At 45.6% G+C, this 12,602-nt stretch overlaps 1 protein-coding gene across 1 annotated transcript in view; it reads right to left on the minus strand.

Moving 5' to 3' along the window:
* LOC139280163 (protein kinase C-binding protein NELL1-like) overlaps positions 1-12,602 on the minus strand; it is a 1,006,941-nt gene that overhangs the window by 915,540 nt on the left and 78,799 nt on the right. Inside the window, exon 5 of the mRNA XM_070899716.1 lies at positions 4,347-4,443. Within this exon, the coding sequence (XP_070755817.1) occupies positions 4,347-4,443 (97 nt within the window). The remainder of the gene's footprint in view (positions 1-4,346; positions 4,444-12,602) is intronic.

The following is a 12,602-nucleotide window of genomic DNA, read 5'->3' on the forward strand; positions in this document are numbered from 1 at the left end:
ACCTTCTCAAGGACAATTATAGATAAGCAATAAATGCTGGTCTTCTCAGCGATGCCTACATCCCGTGAATGAATAAACAAAAAACTTCCAGATGGTGATGTGGAAAGTCACTACAGCATGGAGTGGCTGAGGGAATTAGCTTAGATGCATTTAAAGGGAAGCTAGCTAAGTACACGAGGGAGCAAAGACTAGAAGGAAATATTGATAGGGTAAGGTGAAGTAAGGTAGGAGGCTTGTGTCGGGCATAAACACCGGATGGCTAGTTTCTGTACTATAAATTCTATGTGTCTGCAATAGGTTTGAACCACGTGTCCACAGGACCTTTGAGCAGCTCGTGATCAGATTGTCAGGAAGATCACCTATTGTCAGAGAAAAATTGACTCTTACAGAGCTGACAAATTACAATGTTCATCCACCTCCACAGTTGCATCGCCTTTTACCCAATAATTCAGTGATGTAAGTAGAAACCTACAAGATCTGCAACCACAACCACATCTTCCTCAGCAAGGTTGGTTGTCATGCACACACAGCCTCACAGCAGTACATTGCAAGGGGGAAAAAAAAGGAGGAATCCAAAATAGAAATAAGAGCAGAAATATGATTAGTTCTAAAATGTAATAAACACGTTGATTCAGAGAACAGGTCAAGCTAGTTGAAAGCATCGGAGTATGGTAGTGGTTAAGGTATCAGGCTTGCAACACAGTGATTGAAAGTTTACACCACACCAAGGCAAGCTGGAAGCTTCAATTCATTATACCTGACAGCTTGTGAGTTGGCTGATCATAGAATCACAGAAATTTACAGCACGGTAGGAGGCCATTTCGGCCTATCGTGTTCACGCCGGCCGACCAAGAGCTATCCAGCCTAATCCCACTTTCCAGCTTTAGGTCCATAGCCAGTAGGTTACAGCACTTCAAGTGCACAACCAAGTATTTTTTGAAATGTGATGAGAGTTTCTGCCTCTACCACCCTTTCAGGCAATGAGTTCCAGACTCCCACCACCCTCGGAGTGAAGAAATGTCCCCTCATATCTACTTTAAACCTCCCCCCAATTATTTAAATCTATGTCCCCTAGTTGTTCACCTCTCTGCCAAGGAAAACAGGTCCTTCCTATCCGCCCTATCCAGGCCCCTCAATTTTATACATCTCAATCAGGTCTCCCCTCAGCCTCCTCTGTTCCAAAGAAACCATTGGAACTTCAGCATCTCCAATCTTTCCTCATGGCCAAAATTCTCCAGTACAGGCAACATTCTTGTAAATCTCCTTTATATCCTTTCCAGTGCAATCACATCTTTCCTGTAATGTGGTGACCAGAACTGCACTCAGTACTCCAGCTGCATCCTAACCAGTAATTTATACAGTTCAAGCATAACCTCCTTGCTCTTGTATTCCATGCCTCAACTAATAAAGGCAAGTATTCCATATGCCTTCTTAATCACTTTATCTACCTGGCCTGCTACCTTTAGGGATCTGTGGACTTGCACTCCAAGGTCCCTTTGTTCCTCTACACTTTTCAGTGTCATACCATTTCATGTGTATTCCCTTGCCTTGTTAGACTCCCCCCTCCGCCCCCCCAAGTGCATTACCTCACACTTATCCAGATTGAATTCCATTTGCCACTGTTCCACCCACCTAACCAGTACATTGATATCTTCCTGCAATCCGCAGCTTTCTTCTTCCTTATCAACCACACAGCCTATTTTAGCATTATCTGCAAACTTCTTAATCATACCCCCAACATTCAAGTCCAATTCATTGATAAATACCACAAAAAGCAAGGGACCCAGCAGTGAGCAAGGCACAGGTACAGACAGATTTTTGAATGGAGAACTTCCTGGTGCTTTGACATTGTCTTCAGACTTCTGACCGATCTATAACCACCGCTGTTCGATATTGAGCCTCCTAATATGGCACGAAAAGCAGTAGATGCGAGCTCATTTAAAATCGGAGATCAATAGGCATTTGCTAGACAAGGGAAAATAAAAAGATATTCGCAGACATGTTCAATGAAATTAATAAGTTGAATAAAACGATGCAAGGTAGGAAAACACTTTTTTTTTTGCCCAGCATGAAAGAACTGCGCATTCAAAAGGAAACCAAGTCTGGAAAGTTCTCGTCTGTCGGGATGTGTACAGATATGTTGGAGTTCTTACCTGGTTTCATTCAACAAAGAAATGTTGACTGACATAATCAAACCACGGCTCGAAGCGCATTTCAACAAATGTAATAATTATTTTCCAGAACTCACAACGGAACAATCTGCTACACACCTTTAGTGAGAATATTGAAGCTAAATTGAAGCTATGTCAGCTGTGCCTCAGTGGGTAGTACACTCGTCTCTGTGTCAGAAAGTTGTGGGTTCAAATCCCACTCCAGGGACCTGAGCATATAAATCTAGGCTGACACTCCAGTGCAGTGCTGAGGGAGTGCTGCGCTGTCGGAGGTGCCATCTTTCGAATGAGATGTTAAACCGAGTACTCGCCTGCTCTCGCAAGTGGATGTAAATGAGCACATGGCACCATTTCAAAGAAGGGCAGGGGGGGTTATCCCCGGTGCCCTGGCCAATATTTTTCCCTCAATTAGATTATCTGGTCATTATCACATTGCTGTTTGTGGGAGTTGCTGTGTGCAAATTGGCTGCTGCGTTTCCCACATTATAACAGTGACTACACTCCAAAAGTACTTTAATCTCTGTAAAGCACTTTGAGATGTCCGGTGGTCGCAAAAGGCACTATATAAATCCAAGTCTTTCTTTCTTTCTTTCTTTCTAAACTGCCACCCTCTGTCCCAGCAAAGCTATTAGAAAAGCTGACTGACATTTTATCAGACAGCTCCCTCAGAACCAAGTTCAGTGAACTGCTGCTGGTGACATTTAGGCGTGAATGCTCTGAGGAGTACAGCACTGCTTATTCTGCAGCACTGAAAGTGTGGTCCCATTCATGTACAAACTATTTATGTGAAGATGGATTGTCAGCATTGAAATCAATGCAAACAGAACACCTAGCCAGGACGAACATGGACCATGACACGCGCGTGTGCTTGTCGAAGATACCTCCACGCCTTGACAGAATTGTTGCACAGAACCAGCAACAAATTTCACATTGTGGAAGAAAAACAAAAAATAATTGATGTATGTTTCATTGTATAGCTAATTTTTAAATACAGAAAATATAAAATTGTGTTGTGTTACAGGCGGTCAATTGAATTTTTATAACACGGGGGCGGGGGGGGGTGGGGCCTTTGAAGCAAAACGTTTGAGAACCCCTGGTCTAACCGACATATATTAGATTTAGCCTGACAAGCTCATCAGTGAAACAATCGCACCACCACAACAAGCATCTCGATGGCCCCTCATCAGCACCTAAAGCCAACTAGGGGATGGGCAATTAATGCAGCCTTGCCTGTATTGCCAATATCCAGAGACTATTTATTTAAAATGATGAACTAATTCCTCATTACCCAATCCTTTCAAAATAGCAGTTGACAGATAAAAGTCATAGGGAATAAGGCAGTTATAAAATTTAGTTTTCCGAATGGGTTTCGAGCAATCCTGCCACAATTTCCACAGCTTTCTTCAGGCTTCAAAGGGTGGAAATCTTCAACATTTTTGCATGGCTTCAAAACCTCCTTTTATTATTCCAAATCTCTACATACATCGAAATTCTTACTTTCAACTGTTTAAGCTCAGTTAAGCAGCAATTTCAAAATTACTTAGAGGTAGAAGCAGATTTCCTGCCACACATTTCGAATAGATTTTTAGTGTGAATGCTGTGATGTTTAATCCTCACCGTTTTCCCCCATTATCTGACAAAACACAGCGATAAGATTCACGATTCGAGCAACATATTTACTCGCCAATAGAAAAGCTTGGCAAGAATGCATACTCTCCCCTCACACCCTCCCCCAACTAATCAGCACTTTTCTATTTTTGAAAGTACCTGTACTATTATAAGAGACATGGGAAAACAATAGTGCAATACCAGGGGCAAATAATATACCAACTGTCTCACTGCTGTAAAACACAAGATAAGATAATACCAGATCAATTGTTTCTGTTCCAGAGCTCATTTCTCTACTTCAAATTACATGAATTTGGATGATAATATTTCTGTTAGCTATCCAATTGGCAGACATAGTTTTGAAACCGAGCCACATGAATATTTGCCATGAAATATTACAACATGTGGAATAAACATATCCATAGTCCAATACCATCAACATTTAACATATTATTACTGGTATTTTGATTACAGTGCAGTAGCATCAATGTATTAAAGTGGACTTCAAAATTCTACTGCAAGGCAATAATTTAGCTTAATTAAATTAGTTCTATTCGCACTGCTTACCTTAAATAGCCCATGTTTACTGTTCCGTTGACCGAGCCATAAATTTATTCCTGGATTGAGATTGGTCTGCGGAGGATCTATGACACGTTCATAAATCCTACGGAAAACAGCACATATTTTGCTCAGTTCAAAAGTCGGTTTCAATGCTTTTATAACAATAAATTGTGAAGTCATTAATATTCTACATGAACAAGTGAATGACAAGTCGATTATTTTCCACTCAGTTCGACAGCATTGAAAGACTATATGGTTCAATGTAGAGATGTCATCTTTTTAATCAATCAATCTCCTTTTAAAAAAAAATCTCAATCCATTTTTCACAGCTGTTCAAAAGCAATCTTTCTCCAGCCAGCGTGCAGGTGAGCAGATGATGGGATTCTTTCAGCACTTCAAGGTTTTCATCAAGTACTGCCTAAGTTTTCAGAATTTGAAATCGGAAAGCTGCTTGAAACTTTGTCCGGACTGAAGTATACATACTGTACTCATTTATTTTTTAGTATATAGCTCTCATACATCTTCAACTGTCAACACCATTCTTTTAATCAGAGTTACAAAACAGCAAAGCAGAACTAGTATCAAATCAACCAGGGGCAGATCCCATAACTTGGTGGTCCTGAAAGTCACTAACCCTGAGGAGAAGTGAGGTGCCGAAATTCAAAGGGTAAAAAACTCAATTCAGAAACAAAATCCTCGGTTCTAGGGGTCAGAATATAAAATGTGATTAACCAAAACATTGGAAGGTTATTCATGAATGGAAAAAGGTACCACTCAACAGCCCTTGCCATGCTCCATTCTCAGCCCATCAGTAAAATATTATTATTGACTTTGAGTGATAATCCACTGCAGCTTTCTAGGACTGCCATTTTCACTGGTAGATTTGAACAGGAATGAACAGAGCAAAAAAATGATTATTTCATGATATTCTGATAAAAGCTTCCAAAATTATATATTTTTCTATTAATTCTTGGATGTAGGTATTGCTGGAATTTATTACCTATCCCTAGTTGCCCTGAGGTGGCAGTGGTCAGCCTTCTTCGTGAACTGTAATTCTTTGCAGTGGTTTGGTACAACGAAGTGGCTTGCTAGGCCACTTCAGAGGGCAGCTAAAAGTCAACCATGTTGGCGTAGGACTGGAGTCACATATAGGCCAGACCGGGTAAAGAAGACTTCCTTCCTGAATGGATATTAGTGAACCAGTTGGGTTTTTAACGACAATCCAACAGTTTCATGATCACTTTGCTGGTACAGTTGGTCCTCTCTGGTCCGGCACCCTTGGGACCTAACCAGTGCCGGACCAGAGAATTTCGCGAACCACGGGAGGTCAACTGGTGACAATGCTGCTGTCAACAACCTGGATGTGTTCTGCACATGCGCGAGGAGAGAAGCGGTGGGGCGGGGAGAGAGCTGAGCCGCAAGACGCCAAGCCCCGAGTCTCTGACCGGGCCCTGAGCCTCCCACTGAGCCACGGTGGTGGTGGGCGGAGAGCGGTGGCGGCGGTGGGCCGCAGGGGGAGAGAGAGAGTGCGCCTGGGGCCAGGCCCAGCTTCGGCACCTCAGTCAGCCGCCTGCCCTTCCTTTCCCTTTCCTCGCCCGGCCCGCTTACCTCAATCAACAACGCGGGACGCCATCCACGCCGGGACTGATGCTGGACCAGGGATATTTCCGGACTAAAGAGTCCCGGACTGGAAAGGTACAACCTGTACCAAAAAACTGAATCCAAATTCTCAAATTGACATGGTGGGATTTCAACTCAGAGGCCAAAATCTTGCCAGCACTCAGGACGGGTTTGGAGGTGGGTCCGAATCAAAATCTAAAAAATTGACAGCGGGGCAGTATCCCGCACTGAACCCGCTTCGGTGTTAGTTTTTCAAATGTCGGCTCTGCCTGCGGTTTGCAGACCCGGCACTAAGCGGCAGGTGAGGCAATTCAGATACTTAAGAAGCTGCTTAAATGCATTGGAGCAGCATTTGATCAGGTCCTAATGATTTTTCCAAGTTTTTTTACAAGATTCCCGGCATTTGGGGATCACATCAGGTAAATGTGTCAGGTTCTCATTGACTCTCCAGTGCGGTGATTAGTTGACAACTGCAAAAGTGGTACTTAAGCTACCATTTCACAGCTATTCAATTTCCAATCTTAGGTGCTGGAACCTTCAGGATTTGGAATACACTTTTCAGCTTCAAGCAGCTTTGAAGTGTTTGTAATGAACTCTCTATCCAATGTCACCTCCTTGGTGCAACCTCTCCCACCACTGACAGATCGCTTCTGTCATCTCAACTTCAGCTGCCAGCTATTCCAGCAGCATCAGTGCCCTTGAAAAAATCTCACCTTGGTCCTCAGAATCCCACCACAATCAGCCTCAACACGAACACCATGAGGCACACCAGCATCACCAACAGCAACCACCTTCTCCGCAATCACCTGATGCTGCACAGGACGCAGGCCATCTGTACCCGACCACATTGCTGCCCGGGATGCCAGGGATGGCCTCACCATGGCCAGATTTACTTCACCCTGGCTGCTACATGATGCGCCAGATTGGCACCCCCCACACCAGCATCATAAAGCATCCTTGCAATGCCCTATCCATTTATTTCACACTCTTTACCATTGCTGGGATACCTTTATGTCTTACCATTCACTACAACTCACCAAAGCCACTTCTAAAAGTGCACACAAATCTGTCCAAGAAGGCAAAGTGTTGAAAATAAAGATATCAATGTTTGGCAACACATTAGCAGACACTCTGCATGAACATTGGCTAAAAGACACAAGTGTCTACCCTTGTGTGTTGTTAGTTGGTATGATTGGACTAGGATGAGGGTGGGTGCGAGGGATGATTAGTGAGATGGGAATGTGAGGATATAGATAAAGAGGGATGGGTGGAGGTGCAAAGTAAGCTGGTGAGTAAGGATGTGCAGGAGTAGGGTAGGGAAGGCAAAGTGATGGGGATGTGATGAGTGGCACAGCAGGATGAAGCTGAATGTGGCTTTCCAGTAACATATCGACTGAGATCATTGAAAGATTTGTGCCACTGCAGCCAGATCCTCCTGACGACATCCCTGCTTGTGCCCTCCTACACAATGAGCAACCAGGTTGTGTTGGTGTCCTGGGGAGGTCTCTTCCGCCCATTGAAGGGAATGCGTGTTGTGACTCCCTCCATAAGTATCTGGAGGGAGTGATGGGAGAGCCTTGGTGCAGCTGGGCACCTCTGCAGTCATTGATGTGCTGCAAACAGACAATGCTGTAAAACACTGACAGCACAACTGTCAAAATGAATGTGGGGATGGTCCCTTTAAGGAAACTGGTTGATGATGCATCAAATGACATCATCAGACCCCCTTCCTTTTAATTGGCTGGGAACCTCACGGGGCGGGCTTAACAAGCCCCATCAACATAAAATCTCGGAGAGAGCCAGATGAAGACGGGAGCGGGGTTCCAGTTCGTACTCAAAGTCGCTCGCCTTGCTGCCGACCAAGTCGGAATGATCACGGCTACACTGTCTGGTTTATTAGTCTGGATTAAGCCAGTAACATAACCGCTATGCTACCGTACCATTATTTATTGAAAAAATGGACTGCTGTTATTCTCAAAAGTCTTGCAAAAAAGTGAAATTGCTGAAGCCTACAATTTGCGAAGTCACCTTCGCTACTTAAACCAAATTCTACATGGGAACAGAGCCCACAGTGATATTTAGTCAGTTCATTGCAAGAACATATGCCCACAGTAACCCACATGGCTTAATTAATTGAGCACAGCATGCTCTGACACACAGAAGAAGAAACAGCAGAGAAAAAGACACCTGTAATTAAATGAACTCAACTGCAAGTCATACAATAAATTATTTTATTTCCACTTGGGTTTAATCTTCCTTTAAATTGCATCCGTATTACCATTGGGGTAAGTTTGCCTTCAAATGACAGCTGTATCCCAATTGGTCATTAGTCTCAGATCTTTCAATTCGGGGTCCTGCAGTCACAATCCTTCAAACGTCAATAATTCAGAATGCCAGGCACATTAGTTATTCGCTGCGTAACTCCACCAGGGTTAGAATTGGCAGGAATTTTCACTTGCACGATATAACCTCTCTCGAACAAAGCGTACATGCTGTTTCTCTCATTGCACCAGGTACGAATTCAGCAAGGAAGAGTTCTTCTGCTCCACTGTCCCAGCCAACAACTTGACGGATCTTCCCTCCGCGCCCACCCACCCTCCCCAATTACCACAGAATCATACAACACGGAAGGAGGCTATTTGGCCCATCATGTCTGTGCTGGCTCTCTCAAAGAGCTACCAGTTGGTCCCTCTCTCCGTAGTCCTGCAAATGTTTCCTTGTACAAGAGCGAAATGGGATAGATTCTCGCTTTTTAAAAATAATTCATCTGAATGCTGAGAAGATTCAGCAATCAAAAAAGACAAACATTCTTCAACTTGATCCCAAGAACACCATGAATTTAAAGGTTTCAAACTTATTGGGAACTTAGATTTCTAGAATTCTAATACTAGTTACAACAACAACAACTTGTATTTATGTAGCACTTTTAACATAGGAAAACGGTCCAAGGCACTTCACGGAACCAAAATCAGACAAAGTTTGATGGCGGGCCAAAGAAGGAGATATTAGTAAGGGTGGGTTTTAAGGTGCATCTTAAAGAAGGAGAGGCAGGAGGAGAGGTTTAGGGAGGTGTAAAGTTCTTACTCTACAGTATGAAACCACACGAGGCACATTCTGGGAAAAAGGTCACTCTGTGACCTTAACTCTTTATTCACAGGACACCAAAGACGATGACCCTGCATGGGACCTCCCTTTTTATACCTGTGTGATCAGGTAAGGAGTGTCTCCCACAAGTTCACCCCTTGTGGTCAAGGTGTGCATCTAGATTGAGTGTATACAATAATACAGTGGTGTTACATTGTGGTTACATACATGACATCACCTCCCCCCTCCCCCCCAAAGTCTTATTGGGATCATAGGTTTTGTTTTTCAGGTGGTCTACTCTCCCTCGTGGAGCGCCGCAGTTGGGGCTCTGGCTGTTGGACACGGACGTGAGTGTCTGTCACCTGTGGTGATTCCGGCCTGTCCGGGCTGACCGCAGGGACTGTGCATTCTTCTGATTGCTCTTGTTGCTCGTTCACTGGCGGTATTGTGAGCTCCATCTCATGGTCTTCTTCAGGTACCTCCGTGTGACCCAGGAACTGGCCGATGAATCTAAATTACTGACCACCATCACCACGCACAAGGGACTGTTCGTTTATAACAGGTGCCCGTTTGGCATTCGATCAGCGGCCGCGATTTTTCAAAGAAACATGGAAAGCCTGCTTAAATCCATTCCTGGAACGATCGTATTCCAGGATGACATCCTCATCACGGGTCGAGACACTGAGGAACACCTCCACAACCTGGAGGAGGTGTTACGCCGACTGGACCGGGTAGGCCTGCGACTCAAGAAGTCTAAATGTGTGTTTTTAGCTCCTGAGGTTGAGTTTCTGGGCAGGAGGGTTGCTGCAGATGGGATTTGGATCACCGAATTCAAAACACAGGTGATTCGATGAGCACCCAGGTCCTGCAACACATCGGAGTTGCGTTCATTCCTGGGACTGTTGAACTATTTCGGGAACTTTCTGCCGAACTTGAGCACATTGTTGGAGCCGCTACTCGTGCTTCTGCGTAAGGGTTGCGATTGGTTTTGGGGGGACTCTCAGGAACGGGCTTTTGATCGGGCGTGAAACCTACTTTGTTCAAACAAGTTGTTGACCCTGTACGACCCCTGTAAAAAATTGGTTCTGACATGTGATGCATCGTCCTATGGGGTTGGGTGCGTGTTGCAGCAGGGTAATGCTGAGGGTCAACTACAACCTGTGGCTTATGCCTCCAGATCGCGTTCCCAAGCAGAACGGGGATATGGGATGGTCGAGAAGGAAGCGCTTACTTGTGTCGATGGTATAAAAAAAAAATGCATCAGTACCTCTTTGGTAGGAAGTTTGAATTAGAGACGGACCACAAGCCATTAACATCCCTGTTGTCAGACAGCAAGGCTATCAATGCCAATGCAACAGCTCGCATACAGCGATGGGCTCTCACGCTGGCTGCGTATGACTACTCCATCCGGCACCGGCCCGGCACTGAAAATTACGCTGAAGCTCTCAGCAGGCTGCCACTCGCCACCACTGAGGGGGCAGCGGAGCAAAGCGCCGAGATGGTCATGGCTGCCGATGCCTTTGACAGCGCAGGCTCCCCCATCACAGCCCACCAGATCAAAATCTGGACAAACAGAGATCCCCTCCTATCCCTGATTAAGAAATGTGCTCTGACTGGGGATTGGGCGCCCGCACATGGAGAATGCCCTGAGGAGGTCAGACCATTTCACAGACAGATGGATGAGCTCTCCATCCAAGCCGACTGCCTACTATGGGGTAGTCGGGTAGTTATGCCGCAGAAGGGCAGGGAGGCATTCACCAGGGAACTCCACAGCGAGCACCCAGGCATTGTGCTGATTAAGGCCATTGCCCGGTCACATGTTTGGTGGCCTGGAATGGATTCAGACCTGGAACACTGTGTTCGCAGGTGCACGACATGTGCCCAGCTGGGTAATGCCCCCAGGGAGGCCCCGCTCAGGCTGAAGTGAGGTCCAACTTGGTGAACAGCTTGCCGCCTGCCAGTGTGGCGAAGAGGTCCTCCGCTCTCGGAAGCAGGTATTGATCTTGTAGGGACATCCGATTGATGGTGGCCTTGTAGTCGCCACAGATCCTGACAGAGCCATCCGCTTTTAGGACGGGAATGATGGGGCTCGCCCAGTCGCTGAATTCAACAGGTGAGATGATGCTCTTTCTCAACAGCCAGTCCAATTCTCTCTCGATCTTTTCCCGCATCACATACGGCACCGCTCTGGATTTGTGGTGCACTGGCCTGGCATCGGGGGTGATGTGTATCACTACTTTAGTGCCTTTGAAAGTCCCGACGGCAGGTTGGAATAGTGAATCGAATTGTTGTAGGACTTGTGAGCACGAACTTCGCTCCACAGATGACATTGCGTGAATATCCCCCCCCCATTTCCAGTTCATCTCGGCTAACCAGCTCCTCCCCAACAGTGCGGGACCATTGCCCGGGACAATCCAGAGTGACAGCCGATTCACTAACCCATTATGTGTGACAGCCAACATTGCACTGCCTAGCACTGGAATGATTTCTTTAGTGCAAGTCCATAATTGTGTCTCAATACGTGCTAATTTGGGTCTACTGGCTTTAAATGGCCTTTGCTTCTCAAATTGCTGAACGCCCATGAGTGACTGGCTGGCCATGCGTACTGGGATACCGTTTTATAAAACCCTCATCATCATTGGTGGCGTTTTGTTGTATGAACTGTGAATATTCGCCACATGGACCCGCTGAACTTCGGCGTCCATCGATTTGCCCCAAGAGTCATCCTGCCTCAAAGAACCCTCTTCTGGTCCATCTGCCTCATATTAGTCTGGTTGCAGACTTCCTGCACATTCGAGCTAAGTGGCCACTGAGATTGCATTCCTGCAGACAAACTGTTGGAATCTGCAAGATCTGGCTGAGTGCTTTCCCCCACACCTCCAGCATGAGTTAAAGTTTCCATTGTTGGGAACAAAGGGACTATGGCCAGGCATTCTGCACTGATTGTCCCTTTGACTGCTCTTAAGTACCCTATTAGTGGGTGTCAATGGCCCCATCCCGGGCCGCATTGTCCACTGTGATGGCGTGAATGTCCAGTCAGCCTGCCATTGTCTCTGTTGAAGTCCTACTCTGGGGTCTATTGCTGCCTGGGGAGTGTCGGACTGCCTCTGCCTGCCTGCGGGGCTCTGAGTCGCATTGATGATCCCACACAAGAGAGTAATGTGCAAAGTTAAAGCACATGGGATTGGGAATAGTGTGCTGACATGGATTAAGAACTGGTTGGCAGACAGGAAGCAAAGAGTAGGAGTAAATGGGTACTTTTCAGAATGGCAGGCAGTGACTAGTGAGGTACCGCAAGGTTCTGTGCTGGGGCCCCAGCTGTTTACATTGTACATTAATGATTTAGATGAGGGGATTAAATGTAGTATCTCCAAATTTGCAGATGACACTAAGTTGGGTGGCAGTGTGAGCTGCGAGGAGAATGCTATGAGGCTGCAAAGTGACTTGGATAGGTTAGGTGAGTGGGCAAATGTATGGCAGATGAAGTATAATGTGGATAAATGTGAAGTTATCCACTTTGGTGGTAAAAACAGAGAGACAGACTATTATCTGAATGGT

Source organism: Pristiophorus japonicus, chromosome 14 (genome assembly GCF_044704955.1).
Source record: "Pristiophorus japonicus isolate sPriJap1 chromosome 14, sPriJap1.hap1, whole genome shotgun sequence".
Taxonomy (NCBI): domain Eukaryota; kingdom Metazoa; phylum Chordata; class Chondrichthyes; family Pristiophoridae; genus Pristiophorus; species Pristiophorus japonicus.